We start from the raw sequence: 20,533 nt of genomic DNA on the forward strand, positions 1-20,533 counted from the left end.
AAGGTGGTTTAAACAACTGAAAGGCTTGAGTGCTGATGAGTGCTCTCAACAAGATATGTGGCCTTTAGCATCATTCTCAAGATAGCACTATCACAAATACGTGTATACATACAGTATATGCAGTATGTGTACAAGACACTTGCTCATCTTTTTCTTCAGTTAATAAAGGGTAATAGGGAGTTTGACCCCCTAGATAATGGAACATTGCTGTGAGGATTTGATAGCCTTCACCTAAAAGAGCATTAGTGAGGTCAGGTACTGATGTAAGATGATCAGTTCTGCAACATCAGAACACCATAAACTCCAACTCATCTCAAAGGTGTTAGATGGTGTTCCATCATAATTCCACTGCTCAACAGCACAAAGAGGGAGGGCGGGGGGTGCTTTGTTCCACTTTTGTTGTCACTGCACAAGGTGACCTTAGGTCAGTGGTTCTCAAACTGGTCCCAACCTCATGACACATAGGGATAAAACAAAAGTTGTGAGCTGTGAGGACCAGTCATCCACCTCTTTGTGCATATACATGTAAGCTTTCTGGATAAATATAATAATTAGGGCACAACAATCCACTGCAGCTCATGTACTGATCCTTTGGTCTATATCCAGGCATACAATAGAATGAATGATGCCACAGCACACAGAGTAAGACATGTGCTGCTCTTTCAAAAGGATTGCCTCGTACAGCACAACACATTTGGTTGTCAGCATCCCTTTATTGTTTTGGAAAGTGAGAAGAGAACAGGGGCAACTGTAGGGGCCTCGAGGGGCTGTTTTTCCATGGATGTTTACACACAGACATCTACACTAACCCCCCCCACACACACACATCCACACACACTCCGTCTCACCTCTCTGAGTGGCTCATTGAGCTCCTCCAGGATGCTCTCCTCATCGAACATCTTTCCCTGGTAGCGGTGCTCGTAGTAATCATGGATTTTTTGTCGGAAGTCTGCCGGAAGTTTGTGGAAGGACATGTACTGCTCCACTTGTTTATACTGAGGGAGGACAAAGACATTGTGAATATGAGACAGGCTGTAAAACGATACCTCTGTAACACACACACACACACACACACACACATACACATTATATATATATATATATATATATATATATATATATATATATATATATATATATATATACACACACACACATACATGTATATACACACACATTATATTGCCAATTCACTCGTCTGCCTTCATATGCATATGAACTTGAGTGACATCCCATTCTTAATCCATAGGGTTTAATATGATGTTGGCCCACCCTTTGCAGCTATAACAGCTTCAACTCTTCTGGGAAGGATTTCCACAAAGTTTAGGGGTGTGTTTATGGAAATATTTGACCATTCTTCCAGAAGCGCATTTGTGAGGTCAGACTCTGATGTTGGACAAGAAGGCCTCGCAGTCTCTGCTCTAATTCATCTCAAAGCTGTTCAATCGGGTTGAGGTCAGGACTATACCTGCTCATCCATGTCTTTATGGACCTTGCTTTGTGCACTGGTGTGCAGTCATGTTGGAACAGGAAGGGGCCATCCCCAAACTGTCCCCACAAAGTCGGGAGCATAAAATTGTCTAAAATCTCTTGGTCTGCTGAAGCGTTACATTCCTTTCACTGGAAGTAAGGGGCGGAGCCCAACTCCTGAAAAACAACAACACACCATAATCCCCCCTCCACCAAACTTTACACTTGGCACAATGCAGTCAGACAAGCACCAGTGTCCTGGCAAGCGACAAACCCAGAATCATCCATAGAATTGTCAGGAGAAGCGTCATTCATCACTTCAGAGAACACGTCCCCACTTTCTCTAGAGTCCAGTGGAGGCGCTTTACACCACTGCATTCAATGCTTTACATTGCGCTCGGTGATGTAAGGCTTGGATGCAGCTGCTTGTCCATGGAAACCCATTCCATTAAGCTCTCTACGCTGTTCTTGAGCTAATCTGAAGGCCACATGAAGTTTGAAGGTCTGTAGTGATTAACTGTGCAGAAAGTTGACAACCTCTGTGCACTATGCGCCTCAGCATCTGCTGATCCCACTCTGTCATTTTATGTGACCTACAACTTTGTGGCTGAGTTGCTGTCATTCCAAATCACTTCCACTTTGTTATAATACCACTGACAGTTCACTGTGGAATATTTAGTATCAAGGAAATTTCACGACTGGACTTGTTGCACACGTGGCATCCTATCACGATACCACACTGGAATTCAGTAAGCACCTGAGAGCGACCCATTCTTTCACAAATGTTTGTAGAAGCAGTCTGCATGCCTAGGTGCTTGGTTTTATACAACTGTGACCATGGAAGTATAGGAACACCTGAATTCAATGATTTGGATGGGTGAGTGAATACTTTTGGCAATATAGTGTGTGTATACATATGTATACCATATTATATATATGGTAAGTTCAGTCTGTTTTTTTCTGTTTTTATCAACAAAGTTGGAAAAATGTTTGGAACCACACGCATGCACACACAGCAGATGCAGCACTGCACCCACAGCACTGCTGACCTTATATGGGATCATTAGCTAATGAGGCAAACATCCCTCAGACTGGGTTATTTGTGGGGACAGAAGGAGAACAGCCATGTTCTGAGGATTAATGTAAAAAACGCAAAGAAAAGAGGTCACGTCGGGCTCTGGCACCCCTAGGGGAAAAGATTAACTTTAGAGCAACACGTATACATCCTGTGAGAATCTCTTTTTGCCTCCCAAAAGTAGCTGACCTGAGCACTTGAGTCATATGTGTGTACCTGTGCAGAGTTAGCAACTTCTGCTGAAAGAGTAATAGCTGCAACACAGAGGCCATGCCAACCTCTGGCACCAGTGAGGTGAAACATTAACCTTAAAGCAACACGTATGTGTCCTGTAAACAACTACATCTACCTTCCACCATCTGCTGATGCAAGTGTCTGAAATACCTGTTAAGGCTTTAGAAGTACCTGTAGAACGATAATAAGGCCAATGCACAAGCAAAGTAGAGCTGCCTGTATTCTGTCTACATATGAATTTTCAAATATGGGCAATTTTATTACTATTATGTACAACTTCTGTATATATCTAACTTTCAACCCTTAAGCTTCCGCTGGCCTACTTCCAAAAAAATAATGACAAATGTGTAATGGATGTGGCCTTTTTTTCCTACAACTCACATGGAGGTGAAATAACTCAACTGGAAATAAAAATAAAGTACATCTGCATGGTAGCAAGAAACCATGTGTAATAAAGTGAAAAACCTGAACAACCACTGAGTTGTTCAGTAATAAATTGGCCTGTGTGTAGAAGTACAAGGTAAGCATTTTTTAAAAAGTGGACAGCAAGTGAAATTATAATGGATGTCAGGATGCCATAACTGAGAATAGGAAATAGACAAACAGGAAGAAAAGAAGCTGCTGGTGTTCTCAGAAGAATGGACTGACCACCCCAGCGCCACTGAGTTGTTCAGGCTTCTGTGTATTTTTTTGTTGAATATATATTTAAACAGAAAACCAATTCTTACCCTTCCCAAATATTTAACAGCTCCATCTACAAAACTCCTCCTATTTAAATCTGAACCCTACAAAGGTTTAACTACTAGTGCCATTAAGCTACTCTGCTTTTTTAACAAGAGACACAGATCAATGAGCATTACTTTGGAAAAAGAAGGCCAGGCAGTGATAGCTCAATAGCTCACTGCACTCATTGATGGCTTGATAAAGTTAAATGTGTTTAGTGCTTGACTCAAGGTGAAGAGAGAGCAAGTGAAAACGAGGAGAGAGAGAGAGAAAGAGAGAGAGAGGATGAGATTGACCCTTGAGTGGACTGACAGTCTTCTATGTGATGTCAAAGAGGCTGCCTGCCCCCCCCATTTAGAATAGAACTGAATCTAAATGGGAAAGAATTAGCAACTGAACCATTTACCGGCAGGCATGAGCAGGACAATATGTCATTTTCTGCAACGCTTCCATTTCTGTGGGGATTAGAGGCTTAGCCACTCATTCCAGCATCTCAGCACTGTGCTTGTGAGGAGCTGAAGGGAAGCTTTAGGGGAGAGTTTATTACTAGTCTGCTGTTGGCTACAGATAGCAGTGGACCTATACACTAATGGTAGCATTTTCAACAAGCTTTGGACAAATTAATGACAATAGAGTGCACTTGTTTTCTCTGCACATAAAGGCATACTTATGGTAAAACTGGTCATATATAAATGTATATCTACTGTGTAAGACCACATTACCAAACTAGAAAAGTGAATTTAAAAAAGGAGAATCATTAAACCAAACATTTGCTGCCATTGAAGCAGCATCCACACTGCTGTGAGTGAGTTGGCAGCCAGCCAACACTGAAGTAGCCAGCCAACCTGGGACCCCCCATATACAAGGGGTTATTCTGCAAACTGACTGAATTGAAAATAAATAAATAAATAAATAAATAAATAAATAAATAAATAAATAAATAAATAAAAGCTGACAGATTTGTGCAGTGAATATTGTAAAGAGTTACAAGCTTAAGAGTTCTATAAGCCAGGGTTGTTACAGTTTTTAAATTTTCATTACCTTTTTGCTTTATTTTTATTATTTATCTATTTATATTTATATTTTTGATTTCAGTTAGTTTCAGTTAGTTTAAGGGAAAAACGTATAGTTTTTGTTTTGTTTTAATGCTCAGAAAAGTAATATTGTTTTTTTCCTGAAAATAGTTTTAGTTTAGTTTTAATTATTTGTGTTATGATCAGTGCTGTGATAGTATGTATGTAGATTTAGTTAGGCTCCAGCTTTCCTTAAATACTGAAGGATCCACTTCTAAATTCCCATTCATGCACAAAAAAAATTAAAGTTTTTTTACTGAACAACCTAATTTCATTTTAGTTAGATCTGCAGTGGACATTATAGTTTAGTTTTAGTTTTGGTGTTTCTGAAAATTACCTTTAGCTTACCTTACAACCACACTAGTTTCACTGCAAATTTTTTATTTTAGCTATAGTTTCAGTTTTCAGGTATAACCCTGCCACAATTCCAGGTGGTAACGTGTTCAATCCCACGTACATTATAGCAAAAAGATCATTCACCAAATCAACCCAACAATCAGGTGCATCAACAGCAAAAGTGGAAAGCTCCAGTTCCTCTTGAAGGCCTCTACTGAAACAAGAACCCACAAGTACTTCTGATTTTTCTCATTTATTTTGATGTCAAAAATGTAAAGGATACAAAACCATTAACTTTTCATCAAAGTCAAACCATTATCAGTGCAAAGAACTGAGAAATAATTCATATCAAATGACATGGGTAACAGTGGACAACCATGCCTCTGCTACTGCTGCTGCTAACTTCTAAGGGTTAAAGTGCTTCTCTGTAGCCCGTATGTGTTGTGTGTGTGTTTGGTGTTGTGTGATTTATAGGTGTGTGTTTGTGTGTGTGTGTGTGCCAGAGGCCAGGCTGTCAGCAGGACTACAGTGAGATGTGTGGTGGCAGTTAAGCTCAGGGACAGTTGCTGCTGCTCTATGCCAGCCTTGCTGTCTCTGATTTACAGCACACTCAACAGGCAGCAAAACAAGTGCCAAAGCACACGCTTTAGCCAACAATATACACACACACAAATCCCTATACACATGCACTTGGGGGGGCTAAGTTTGACGCTCAAGTTGAAGCAGTGTATAGAGTACAGATTCTGACAACAAACAGCTTTCAAGAAAAGCACTATAAAGTCACTATAAAACATTTGCGGCCAGTGTCGTATAGTGATACACACTAGACCAGACCTAGACAACTGCCATGATTTGTGGTGGTGGGCTGAATTTTATGCAGTGTAGCCAAGGATAGCAAACTGCCTAATTCGCCTACCACAAACATTAAGCATTAAAAAGTGGAAAAGGTGGACATAATGAAGCTTGCTGAAGTGCTACATACTGATCTGTACCAAAAAAAAGTGTAGATAACTGGCATGGTTGGTGGCTATGGGGTGACTTGTGTGCAGCTGCAGTTAGCCATGGAGCTAACATTGCAATCAGCAAGCTGGATAACTAGTTTAAAACAAGAAGAAAAAAAGTAATGACAGTAATACAGTCTTTCTGCTCTCTTCCAGGTGTTTATACATATCCATATGGAGAAATCATGATAAAAGGGTTGTGTGTAGACACTGGTTAGCATTTCCTCCATTTTGGTGGTTCAGTGCTATAAAGCACCACCTTTTCAGAGTTCAACACATCACAGTATTAGCACTACTGGTTGAAAATGCAAGATTGTGAGTCAAAGTTCACTAAAGCTAAACTGCACTCATGGTACGTTCCATTGAAATGCCACTTCTGATACCATAGACCAGGTGCTCTTTCAAATTGCACATGTTAGCAATGATTCTGAAGCCCATATCAAATCAAGCAAGTATTACAATTTACTCCCTCTCATTTAGCAGGTCTAAAGTTCTCCACAAGAGGGGGCTATTAGCAATGAAGTAGTTTTTGTGTGCATAATTGACCGACCGGGAACTGGCATGACCCTACACCAGGCCAGGCTAAAGGATTTATTTATGTATTCATAAAAAAAAGTGAATGTGTTACTTAATTGCCTCTTGCAAGCCATAGATTCTGTGTCTAAGGTAGAGTTTCCATCAGTGGTATCAAGCCCAGTGGAACAGTGAATATACACTACCGTTACCTCAATGCTAACATAACATTTGAAGTGCGAGCGGATGTTAGCTTTATGTTTGTGGAAGGAAAGACTATGAAAATTTCTGCCAGGAATCAATAGATTTATATATATATATATATATATATATATATATATATATATATATATATATATATATATATATATATATATATATTATGCTGTTTTTCCAAAAATGTTTCACTAACCAGTCTGATCTGCAATGAATCAGCTACTATTATAAATGATGGCTACAGAGCACATTAGCATGCTCTACACAACGCCTGCTGTCTCATGAAAATGAAAATCTCTGTATGCGCCAATACACTTAAATAGTTGTTGATGTTAGAACAGTATTCAGTGCTTCCCGCTATATATTTTTTACAGATTTATTTTAATTTTAGAACAACTGAGACCAGACAAAACTTACTCACAGGCTGTGGGTCGCTGTTTGATAATCCCCACCATAAGCTAACTCCTCAAGCTTTGTAGAGCATAGCACAACTGTAGCCTAATCCAAAGCTCAGTGCATAGAGTTTTTAGCCATAAGTGACTGCTGCTCTTTCTTCAAGCCGCACCAAAATGACAAGCCACAAATAGAGAGCGTGTAAAATGGGCCTTGCAAACGTACAGCCCCTCTTGGTGACAGATAATTGTGAGCTGGGAGAGGGGTAGCGGATGAGCAATGGGACTGATCTATAGAGAAGGCCGTGTGGGCATTACAAACGCCCCCAGTGTGACCTTCACCACTGCCTCCAGCTCTGTCAAGGGAAAGACACAGAGAGAGAGAGAGAGAGAGAGAGAGAGAGAGAGAGAGAGAGAGAGAGCGCGAGAGAGAGAGAGAGAGAGAGCGCGCGAGAGAGAGAGAGAGAGAACGGAGGAGGGGAGGAGGAAAAGAAGAGAGTCGCTGTGCCAAACGTCTGGGAGTGAATAATTGAGAGGAGGAAGAATCCCTGCAGCTCTGAGCATCACCCTCTTCCTCAGGGGCCATATTACGCACTTGTCTTTCCTCTAGAGCACCAAGCTAATGCTAATGGTGCTGCTAAGGAGACACTGCCTTTGTATTAGGGCCCTGAAGATAACAAAAAGCTTATACTGGTTGCAAGGCATTAAATCTGATAACCAAACCAGATATTTTTGCCAGTCTTGTTCCAAGACATTTTCCACAAATTCACAGCCTTTTACTCTTTATTTAAGTGGCTGGCTAGCTAACTGGCCTGCTGGTTTATGCTGTTATAAATGAATGGCTGGACGTCTCATCTTTCTGTGTTGTAAGTAAAACATTGCAACAGTGTACCAAAGTCCCAACTATTCGATGTTCAAGCCTGATGCTAATACTGGATTGAGGTACATATCAACATTATAATTTTATTTGAAAACACCTAAAATGTGTATCATTTTACTGTTTCATTGCCTACCCCAGATTAGTACATCACAATATGTTGTTTGTTAATCATAATCATGATATTGTTTCTCTCAATACCAATATTACAGAAGGCTGCTATATACAAATGAGCCCTCAGATCCGTCATGTTGTTTTTTACTGTGCTGTGAGCTTTCTGACCAACCACTGTTCCAGATCAGTGTTTCTGTGCTTGTTTTAATGAATCAAGGTTTTCATGTAATCCAACAAAAGTATACAATTTTGGCCAATCTTTAACCATGCCACATTACTGATTCACCAGTGCACTTAGTATGCTAGGCCAAAGGCATGTGGACACCTCACCATCACGCCTATATGACTCTGTTGGATATCCCATTCCAAAGCCACGGGCATTTATATGTAGTTGGCCTCCCCTTTCTGGCTATAAGAGTCTCCACTCTTTTGGGAAGACATTACACATGGTTTGGGAGTGGGTCTATGGGAATGTGTGCCCATTTGGCATTTGTGAGGTCAAGCACTGACGTTGGACGAGAGGGCCTGGCTTGCAATCGATATTCCAATTTATCCCAAAGGTGTTCAGTGGGGTTGAAGTCAGGGCTACTGCCAATGTTTGTCTATGGAGATTGCATAGTTACACAGCCACGTGCTTGATTTTATACACCTGCTGGTAATGGATGTAGTTGAAGTATATATCTATGTATCCTTGTTTTTCCTATAAGCTATCCAAGGAATGTGCAATAACTAACTGCTACCTCACTTGTCTATTGTTCTTTGTCTGTTTAGAATACACAGTTTTTATAGTCCTTTTTCTTTATATTTAGGATTTTTTATACTTTTCTTCCTTAAATCTGTACTTTATATATTTTAGCCTTATGTTTAATTGTTTTGTATGTAGAAAGTGCTGTTGGATTGCTGCTCAATTGTACACTGTGCAATGACAATAAAGGCATCTTATCTTATGTAACTGGATGTAGATAAACTTAAAATATAATAATAATACCATTTTTTGTTCATATCGTGCAGGCCAAAAGGGTGTCTGTATATATGTGTATGTGTCTCAGCAAAGCAAAACATGAAGTGTACAAAATGATTTCATACAGTTGGAGAATGCTGGTCCTCGTAGAAGAGATTATATTGCTGGGGGTCATTTGAAATTTGAACAGTGAAAATGCTAATGTCCACATTAGCCCATCTCCTCAGCCTCAAGGCTATGAAACAGACTGAGAAAATGTCACAAAAGAACAGAAATCATAGTGTATGACTAGATTTGGTACTCCATACATATCTCTCTCTCTCTCTCTCCTCTATGTGCTATAGAGCTATCTGTCAGCAGTGTGTGCGCTGGCCGTGTGAGACTAAGACTTTACTGAGCAACACAGCATACAAACACACACACACACACACACACACACACACACACACACACACACACACACACACATACACACACACACATTTATATATATATATATATATATATATACACACACGCACATATGTCTTTTATCTTCTTCCTGTTTCTCTTGGAATATTTTAAAGATACCAAACCACTACCTTGCCTGGGCAGTTTTAAATGCACTACACGCCATCACAAGGGCGCCACATTGATCCCTATTTAAAGATTTTCTAATCCCGCAGCAAAAACAAAACACTTCAGTCCGACCGTCAGCCATCAGCTAAGTGGAAAACGTGGAAGGCCTCATCTCTGCTAAGCAGCTAAGCCTTTAGCATAACATAACTGTCTGTGCGTGGGCATATATAGTGCTGTGTGGAGGTCTAAGTCAGCTGAGAAAACTAGATTTAAACCTGTCTATCCGGAACTGTGATTGTTTATTTGCTGGTTTATGTGCTAACATTATAAAAAATACAAAAACATGAATGTAATAAACTGTCAGCATGTCAGCTTCATTCCAGCCCTATTTATACCAACACCTCATTTGTCTAATCAATACTTCATTAAGTTAAATCAAGTGCTTCATGCAAATCGAGTCAATGCCTGCAGTCAAAGAACCAAAACTGTGTTCTTTGTATTATATCACAATATATGATTCACTTTTTTGAAGAAAAAAAATTAGAACGAATTTGTTACTTTTACAATGTTAATATTTATTTGTGTTAATTCTGTTAAGTGGCACTTTTACAAGCAAGAGCTCACTGCACAGAAAAACAGTTCAAAGCCTTTGCACAGCACTATACAATGTTCATGCTAGCAGCATGCTAACCCTCCTGTTGCTCTGTCGCAGTGGCTTCCTGCTGGAAGCGGAGTTAGTCTAATTTGAGGCCCCTCAGAGCACGATGTGGGGGGATGTTTAATTCATCCCTTTGATTCAGGAAAAAATCGGTTCATTATATTACTGAGCACAGCTTTAGCTGCAGGCAGACAGGCTGAGCCGAAATCGGTCTGCCCCGGAGCTGTGCGGTGAGCTACCACCCGCCTGTACTTTGGCTCTTTTTTAAACTTAAAGCAGTCAGTGTCACCAGAAACTTCAGAGCCTTCTTCACCTTTAGAGAAGGCCTAATGATGTCTGTGAAAAAAACATGTTATAAAATATAATACATGCCTGTAATTAAGTTTATTTTTACTTTATATCATCATCATGCTTGTTGTATTTAAACGTTTATAGTAAGTATTTATTTAAATATGATATTTAGGTTGGTTAGGGAGTTTCTTCTCTGTGGTGTCTAGATTCACCCAAACGATCTCTTCCATTGGTTAGGACATCAGGAGCTGAGCTGAAGGCCTAGCGTGCCAGATTAACAGTTAACATAAGTAGAAACAGAGTGGAATCAACCAAACATGTTTTGATTTCAAATGGGTGGGACAAATTCTTCTGGAACTTCTAGATGCTGTAAATACAAGCTGACATCTAATAAGGTTTCAGTCAGGTGTTAGAAATGGAAAACAGCGGCAGCTCTTTGGCTGGAATCTTTACTGAAACAGTCACTTTAAAACTGATAAAGGTCAAATATATGTTAAGCGCTGCCATTTAATGTCTGTTGATGACATGTCTGTTCATGCCTCTAACAAGCTTCAAATGTACACATTTAATCTTGACCAGACAAAAATGTTCATGTGAATTGGTGGTAGCTTAGTACTAACATACTATTAGAATCCCACTGGGGTGCTTGCAGAAATTAGCAGTATTGTGGAGATGCTTTTCATCCTTATTTTTTACCAAGTTTTAACATTTATGGCCAGAACTGAGGGAATAGCTCTAATAGTAAAGGTGATTTCTAAAATGATAATCGATGGGGGAAAAAAAATTCATGACCAATGTGCTGCACAACTTGACGATTTTTTTTACTATTTTTTTTAAAAGAAAAACACGTTTATTTCACAGACATTTGCATATATGTCAATGGCTGTTACCATTTTAATTAGGGGAAATTAAAGGACTATAATTTTACAGATTTTACCATAACTGAGAAAACATACTTCTATATTCATTAATAGGTTTTGTCTGGCACCCTTGCTGCTGGACATTTACATGTATTATTTATTTATTTTATACTGTACACACTGACTTTGTAATTCTGTGTAAAAATATGCAAAAATAAAAAGCAAACTTTAGACAACATGTCTTGCCTGAGTGACACAATGGAGTCAGACCCATCTCAATTGACAGGGGAAACTCTTTAAAATGCAATACTTAGCAGTGAAATAACACCATGAATAAAAAGTACTTTCCTGTCAACAATCGTTGATTATGAAAATGCTGGACACATCTGGGGTCAGTGTGGTGGGTACTGCAATAAATAATGAAGTAGTGTTCCTCGCTAATGTGGGGACTATGGTTATTTTGCTAATATATTTTGCTGCAGCAAAACCAAGAACAATGGAAGAAGATACAGCACAGCAGCTCCATACCAAGGGAGCTGCAGAACAGAAGAACATTTTGTGTTTTCACTGCTTTTTAGTCTAATCACCACAAATAAAATCCTCAGTGCTTTCAAATAGGAACTCAATGCAACTGGAGTTCAGGACCAAGCGAATCACAACAACTCGTATAATCTTGAAGACGTTTCACTGCTCATCTGAGAGGCTTCATCAGGTCAGATTAGTGCTGATGAGTTTCCTGGCATTTCACACCCTCGATGTCATGCGACTCATTAAGGTCACATGACTGTGTATGAAGTCTGGAGGTGTGAAGCGGTATGAAACAGCTGGAGCAAAGATATGACAGCATTGCAAGTTGCTGACAGATGGTGTTTCAGCTAGGTATAACGGCTAATCAGAGTTATGTCTTTCATTTTGCTATAATGTACAGTTTAGATGTAATTATGTATTTATATACTTAATTACCAAGGGTTCTTTGAGTGTTCATGGTTCCCTTGAAGAACCATCATTTCTAAGTTTGTACCTGTCAATCTGCCTATAAAACCTTTACATTTCATAGAGTTTCTTCAACATTTAAAAGGATTTTTCACGCTTGCACATCTCATTTACACAAATGTACAAATGGTTCTTTAGATTCTTCATTAAAGCAAAAGTGGTTCTCTGTCCCTGTAAAGACCCATTTTTTACAAACTCTCCAGAGGTTATGGACATCCAGAGGTTATCCACTGTTTTTGTTACAACAGCTGGAAAAGCATGGCATCTAGGTCATGGCTCAGGCAGCAGTGTGATAGGCCTCCTGAGAACTTCTATAAGGTAAGGCCGTATCCCTCGGGATTTTCACTAATGCATTTTGCAGTTACGCATTTTCCTTTGTCCTGTTGAATCTGTGGAGCTGAGCCACCTTTGAAAGGCATAAGTCATTCAACTATTGAGTATGTTGATTAAATATTGAAATGATTAAGAGCACTACTCACTACAAACAACCAATTAAAGTCCCATAGCTGCTGTGAAGAGACTTGCGGGATCAATTCGCTATAGGATGCCATGTATTTTTAGCTGTAGAGTAATGGCAAGGAGCCATATTAGATAAATGGCTAGAGATGGAGGAAAAGAGGTGATAAGCGATAAGGAAAGATGTGGCACATGGAAGACAAACGACCACTGAGGGTTAGCAACACAGAGAGGGGGAGAGGGAGATTCTTCATGCCTGGCTCCTCCGGCTGTACTGTACTGGATTGCAGCTGCTTCTGAAAAAGCCCAGTGGAGCTTTCAGTGTGGAACACTTACAGCTCCAAGCAGCCAGAAGTAGTTCATAACGATATTTTTAGTCTGAGCAACTTTTGTAATCACGCAAAATTTAAAGAACAAACATCTTCCAGTATGAATACATATGCAATTTACATAATAAATGACACTGACCTTTAGTCATATTTATCAGAAATTATACCATAAACATGTTGTAATTTTACCTTAGTTATTTCTCACTCACAGCTTGTTGAAAGTGCAAATTCTAATGTTCATTTGATATCACATTTGTTTTTTGTACATAAAAGAGCAGATATTTTATTGTGATTTTAATTCAGTAATGAGTTAGACTCAAACCTGTTGATATAGAATGTAAATTTAATTGTGAGACAGTTATGCAAGTTTCTTATCAGTCATGTAATTGTGTGATTACATTTAAACAGTACAGAATTAATAACTTGACTTGAAGGGGTGACAATGTTTGTTATTTGAGTAATTGCATTTTGTGAAATCTACACTGGCAAAAATTAAACCTAGAAACACACTGAAAAAAGTCAGAAGTGCAGCCTTTGAGCTGCTAGTGAATGAAGCTGAAACTAAATTGAATGTGAATGTAATAAGTTATGTAACTATATATAAATAATGATAGGGATGTGTACAGCTAACTGTTCAAGGTATTCGTATACTGAAATCACTATTCGGGTGGTTGTTTCATTTTATCTGGGAAAGACAGAAAATATACAGACAGACAGCAAAATATTTAAAAATAAGTGTATGATACTAAACTTGAGTGCTGTATTAAACATCCAGCAAAGCTCTAATGAAAAATATATGACGTAAATACAATAAAACAGCTTAAAAATGGCTGATCAGACTTATCTGAGAACATTGTGGGCGTGGTTAATGAGCAGTGATTGACAGCTCACTGTGCAACACTGTTAGCCTGCTCTGCTGCTCTTACAGAACTAAAATTATCCAGACGGATGAAGCAATACATGAAAAAACTGATGAAAGGACGTGCAGATGGACGGACAGACGAACAAACAGACAGATGAAGCAATGTTTGAATGAAGGACCAGACGAACGAACAATGGACGGGCTGCAGTCAGCTACAGACAGGTGGTCTAGCTGGCTAGGTTTTGGTCATGCTGAGTTAACTTTAGCTTTTTCTGACTCTGGAACTGTTTTGTGTCAGCGAGGCAAGAGCAATCAGTCTTGTGATTAGTGAGAGGAATGCTTACGGAACTGTTACTCAAGATTAGGACTGCTCAGTTTACATTGAGAGGAAAGACATGTGTATATGTAGAAATGTATTGATCATTTATTGGTGACTGAAATAATATCCAAAGGGTATCCTTAGTATATGTTTACTGAACAAGATGAACCTAATTATAAAGAAAACACAGTATTTTAAGTATTTTATATTACACTTTGCTATTACTATTGCTATTGGCCCATCATCCACCTATAAGAAGTTGAGTCCTCAGCACTATCCAGTGTTGTACTGGTAAGCTCTGTTAGCTCATCTGAAGACTCCAACACTCACTCAATATGAAAACCTAATCATGTTCTTTGGATATTTTTGAATAATAAATCATTATTATGTTTCAAATGTATTCCTCTGCATGCTGCTACATTTTTGTGCAATACCAGCGTGGTCACCTAAAAAGGTAAGCCACAGCTCTGCATTAATTTCAGCCAAAGTGGGTTTTTTCCTTTATTGTACTTCCCTGTGGTCAACTGAATGTCCATTTGTTAACTGTCATGTTTTGCAAACTTAAAAATTTTTCAAAATGCAAAATGCTAATAATGATGCAAATCAAATGTATCAAAAACCATTAAGGGTAATTTCTCAAATGATTTGAATGGACCCATCCATGCTCCACCCACAGATATGGTTTTTCATAGCAACTGTTGCTTAGTTGGACAGGCTTTTCTTGTTAAAATATGGATATTTGGAGTGTGCTTTTAAAATGGTATTTATTTTTATGGGCGTAAGATCATATGCAATGCTTTAGTCATGCTATCAAGCTAATGTTAGGAAGATGATAAATTCTTCTTCATTTCCATTCTGATTACATAATACAGCTTTACATAAGACCAGGGACAATAACTAACCTTACTAAGCAAACCTAAAAGTACTATTAGCTTGAATGGGGTTTGCGACAGCAACTGTTCATCAAACATATTTGTGGGCAGAGCAAGATTAGAACACAGAGTTTCTGGGTGACGCATAAACAGTTGTGTCAGTCAACAGCGGTTCCCTTTACTGCAACTTCTTCCTTTATTTCAACCATTTAGCATATTTCACTGCTGAGCACCTGCAGGAAGTCAGCATGTGTTTAAGGTTTGTTCAGCATAAAAACCGTCACAGCAGCTTCAGCTAAACACAAGGAAACATCCATTCAGTTTCAGTGACAGGGCCTGGAATTTGACTGCAAAATAAAAAGCATCATAACAGTTAAATTACGCTTTGATCGATATCGATCAAGGCAGAACATCAGTAGAGCACGTCAGCTGCTCTTGAGAGTGACTCAAGGGCCATAAAATATAATAACAGGCAAAATAAAACAGCACTAACAGCGCAGTGAAAGCACTAGATGTTATAGGCTACTCTATTCGAGCCTGCAGTAAAAGTTGATCCTGTGTCAAAACAGTGTTTGCTTGGCCTAATATGCTCAAACTGTAGGCTAAGAGTCAGGGTTTGAATATCACAATATCTTCTAAATAAATTGTGGTATCAGATGATATTAAGCATTAAATTAGCTTGCATAAGTTAATAAACTCATGTCCTGTGTGCTGTTACTTTATGCTAAAAGAAATGTCTTACACACCGGATAGAGCTGGTTCTGATTAAACTTTTTTCATTTGCTTCTCTCAAAGACGATTTTTCAATTTCTGCATAATTGAATGGTTGAGATGATCAGAGTCGTTCAGGGTGCATTCGGACCTAGCAGGTTTGGTTTGATTGAAACAAACTCTAGAGTGATTCCTCTGTTATTTGTCCTTGATTTGTCAGAGCAAGTGAGAATGCTGCCATCCAAAGTGTGGCATACCAAATAAGTTGAAAATGAATTCTGTAGTTTGTTTGAAACATGAATACAACACAGATGAAAAACATCTAAACACACCAGAGACAGAATTTACTTTTGGTTGAATGTTAATTATATCAGTATGAACACTAAGTGAACCAAAAACTAAACTAAAGTATAAATGCCCCCCATAGAGGTTTTTCATTTGGATTTCTTTATAGTGGTGGTGATGGCAACCAGGGGTTGTGATGTCTACAACACAAATATAGCCATTTTGTTTTGTACCTAAAACAATGAGAAATGTACATGTGTTTTCTGAGTTTTTATATGTAATGTTGATTATAGTAAAATAGTGGTAAATCTGAAAAAAATGTTTTATTTGGGGACTATTTTGCCTAACAATGGCACGCATGTACCTCTCCACCATGAATGTATTTGGTTGGTTAGTGTAGTGGTTAACACCTTTGCCTTCTACACTGTAGACTGGGGTTCAATCCCCCACCAGGGCAAGCACTATACCTATAAGGGTCCTTGGGCAAGACTCCTAACACCACCTTGGCCTACCTGTGAAAAAATGATAAAATTGTAAGTCGCTCTGGATAAGAGCGTCAGCAAAATGCCGTAAATGTATTTACAAATATATGTGTCAGACCAAATGCCTACCTCAAATTATTGAAACAATGTCTCAGGCATCAATGTGTTCATAGTAATTTTGTGCAATAACTTATTTTGAGGGAGCTTTTAGCAACAAGCATATTAGTTGTATCACCACCACTGTGAACAATTCTGGCTCAGCAGGTTTCAATACAAAGGAGCATTTTGCAAGAAACCACTCTGCCTTTGTTTATATCTGAACAATTTTATTATGCAGGAATTTTGAGAAATTGGTGGAATTTCCCTTTAAAATTACACCAACAGGCACCTTACACAGTACTGTAAACAGAAACTAGATTTCCAGAAAGAAAATGTAATATTTACTTGTTTATAATGTAGATTGATCTGAAGCATCCCATAAATTTCAGTTTTTCTCTATCCATACATTACTGTAAAACTAAAAAAAATCAGCACTACTGTGCTAATACAGTACAAGTATATATTTATCAGAAGTAAGAGTGTGAAACCTGTGGAGGAAAAACGAATGAATGTTGTCTTTCTGAGTCCAACTCAGCCTCACTCTATCACTATCCAATCTGATTCTTCATCTTTCAGATTTACTACAGGCATCCAGCACATGTTTATAGAGACTATAAAACCATCCACTGCACACATACACACAACCACTCACACACACACGCACACAACACACAACCACACACATGGTCACACAACCACACACACACAGAGTGCAGGCCATTCGGAAGCAGACAGTGTAAAGCTATTCTACAGTTATCTAATTTAACTGGGGGTAGCACAGGGGTATCAAACTCAAATTACCTAGGGGTCACCAGCCTGGGGACCAGTTGAAATATGCAATAGAAAAACATTCATTTTAACTGCATGAAGTTTTTCAACTAAAGTTTTCCTAATATTGTAAACTAAAATGAAAGAAATTACCCATATTTTATATTCCATTACAGTGACTCAAAGTATGAATTATAACTATATTAAATTTAAGTGAATCTTAGTCAGTGCTTACTAGCCGTTCTGCTGTCACTGCAGACCACAATAACAACTACTACTGCTAGTATTAGTAGTAGTATTATTTTTATTTATTTATTTACTTTAGTAGTAGTAGTACTTACTAGTAATACTAGTAGCAGCAGTAGTGGCATAAGTTACACAGAATGTTTAATATACATTTAAAACAAATGTAAGGTTCAATTAAATCAAAACATTATTAAAACATACGTTTAACAGGGGAATTACACGGGACTTTTATTGTGATAACACTGCTGTTTCTACTGTATGCGAGTGACGTTACTGTCAGCGAAGTGCTGGCAAAGTAGAACGGTTCTCTCTGCGTTCTCGGGACATTCAGTTCTGTTCTGCTAATGGAGAAAGAGCTGCCCCCTGGACTGCCCCCACTTAACAAAGGCCTGCTGCTCCCAATTCATCTCCTGAAATGAGTTTCTTTTGATAACCTACTTTGTCATCCATTGATAAAGCTGGTTAACCTTGACTTCATGTCACTGTTTTTCATTGTCTCACTCCAATATGTTGTTTCTTTGTTAGAGAGGCTAAGTATCCTTAACAGCCATGTTAATATATAGATTAAAAAAAATTGTCCATGTAACAGAATTGAACAGTGCCATGTTAAAACTGTCATTCTCTTTTGCATAGAAGAGAAAAATGAGGAACAACACAGGCAACTGGTTGTTGTATATGTACTGATTTGCAGATTACACACCAATCGAATGACATGTTCTCTTTAATGCCTGCACACAGACTCATGGGAAATGCAGTCCATGCCCAGTCAGTACCTTTCATGTTCCTTTACTGTGGCAGACTCAGCCCACTCCGTTTTTCATGTTCAAGATGTTTAAACATGAAGCAGCCTAAGCAGCCTGTGTATGATAGTGTACCTCTAGATTAAACAGGCTAATGTTATAGCCTTGTTTGTTAGCGATAGTTCATTAGCTAGTATGTGTAGCAAATTTATTTACTTTGTTAACCCTAGAAAAATGTTTCTACATCACATCATGCACTGTAACTTGTTGGTTAGAGGTGTATTGCTTTAATGAAGACAGTAATAATAAGAACATTTCTATTGCTGAGGTTGATGAACAGTTTTATATAAAAACTAATGATGTTAAAGGAACCAATTACACCTGTTATGAGGCTGATTTATAATTGTGAGTGCACCTGGTGAGTGAGAGATTAATAGCATGTTGGTTAATATATAATTATAGTCATTTGAAGTGTCAGGTAAGAATGTTTTGCAGATTGAATAATCATTTGAAGGTACATTCCTAATGCAACAGATCCTTTATTGTAATAATTAGTACAAAACACTGTAATGGGTGAAATGGTATGAGCAATGCGTCCCTCTTTCCCCATAGTTGAATTGAAACCTCTGATCCAGATCACATGAAAAGATGAGGTGTAAACAGAGGTTTAGTTTTGCACTATTGCTGCAGGGATTTTGTCACATCCTATTTTGTTTATGTCCATTAACATCAAAATTCCCTAACTTTGGGCCTGTAGGATGCATGAGCACACACATACACAGTTGTACTCCCACACACACTGCCACCAGAGCGGAGAGTAGGTCAAACACCTGAAGGAATCGCACATTGTAGACAGAATCATTTAGTGGAGCATATGTGGAGGGACAGGGGGCTGTGTGTGTGTGTGTCACACTCTGTCTTCAGGCACAGCGTGTGTATATGAGTGTGTGTGGGTGCATTCTCAACCTTGCCTTCGGGAAACGTACACACATGCAGTATAAAATGTGTACGGCAGCTTTAGGACATTGCAGAGCTGCTCATATGAACAATCCGTTCCCATAAGACACTGCAGCAGTGGCCAGCGGTGTGTGGAGTGAAAGGAGCTGATATAGAAACCGAGGAGTCACTCTGAAGGGAATAATTATAGACCCAGTGAGATCAGACTCTAGAGTCTGTGGCTTAGCTTACAATCCTCTGAATAAACTCATAAAGATACATTCCAGTCTTAAACAAGAGGTTAATATGTTATTTGCAATGTTATGCAGTGTGCTGTACTGTAGCATTATGTCTCTCTGCCTCTTTGGTTTGTGAGAATTAAAATTTTTTCATGTTTTCATTCATCAGTGTTCGCTCATTACAACACCTAGCATGCACTATGCAACTATCATACAGCCATAGACCTCTAAAGCTGTGGGTTATCTGTAGTTAGCGTCATGCCCATATTAAGAATTCTGGATCAAAGGTTTTCTCACTGCTATCACACACTGTGGTGGAAAAAAATGGCGATATAGTTTGTCCGGCGTAAACTGCAATGAATGTCTCTGGATCCTCTGAATTACGAGGCTGCTTAGTGGTCAAAATGTCATTAATGCTACATGAACACTACAAGCAGGCTAACACTGCGCACTGAGACGACATCACGCAAAAGTAAGGCCCAATCCCATTTCTTATTTTTCCCTCTACCCCTTGTTTTCAAATGTCACCTTGCCCCCTAGAGCTGAGCTACAAAGGGTAGTGGTGGAAATCTTCCTTTACGAAATGGGACCCTCAAATTAAAAAGAACATTACTTCATTAACAGGCTACTAGCAGTGATAGCAAAGGAGATTAAAGTTCAGTAACCTCACTGGTAAATGTAGGGCATCATATGCCTTTAAAGAGGGGGGGGGGTTTGCAATAATTATTTATTTTTACCCACTGCTACTTCATGATGTGAAGGTGAAGTCAGCTATTCGCCAGCTTCTCGTTCAAATTTTCCTGTTCCATCTTAAATGGAGCAGAAATTACCTTCTGGTGTTCCA

At 38.7% G+C, this 20,533-nt stretch overlaps 1 protein-coding gene across 1 annotated transcript in view; it reads right to left on the reverse strand.

Annotated features, from left to right (window-relative positions):
• The window catches only part of LOC108442426 (potassium/sodium hyperpolarization-activated cyclic nucleotide-gated channel 2-like), a 93,577-nt gene that overhangs the window by 24,004 nt on the left and 49,040 nt on the right, over nucleotides 1-20,533 (reverse strand). Inside the window, exon 6 of the mRNA XM_017722452.2 lies at nucleotides 849-995. Within this exon, the coding sequence (XP_017577941.2) occupies nucleotides 849-995 (147 nt within the window). The remainder of the gene's footprint in view (nucleotides 1-848; nucleotides 996-20,533) is intronic.

This window comes from Pygocentrus nattereri, chromosome 19 (genome assembly GCF_015220715.1).
Source record: "Pygocentrus nattereri isolate fPygNat1 chromosome 19, fPygNat1.pri, whole genome shotgun sequence".
Lineage (NCBI taxonomy): Eukaryota > Metazoa > Chordata > Actinopteri > Characiformes > Serrasalmidae > Pygocentrus > Pygocentrus nattereri.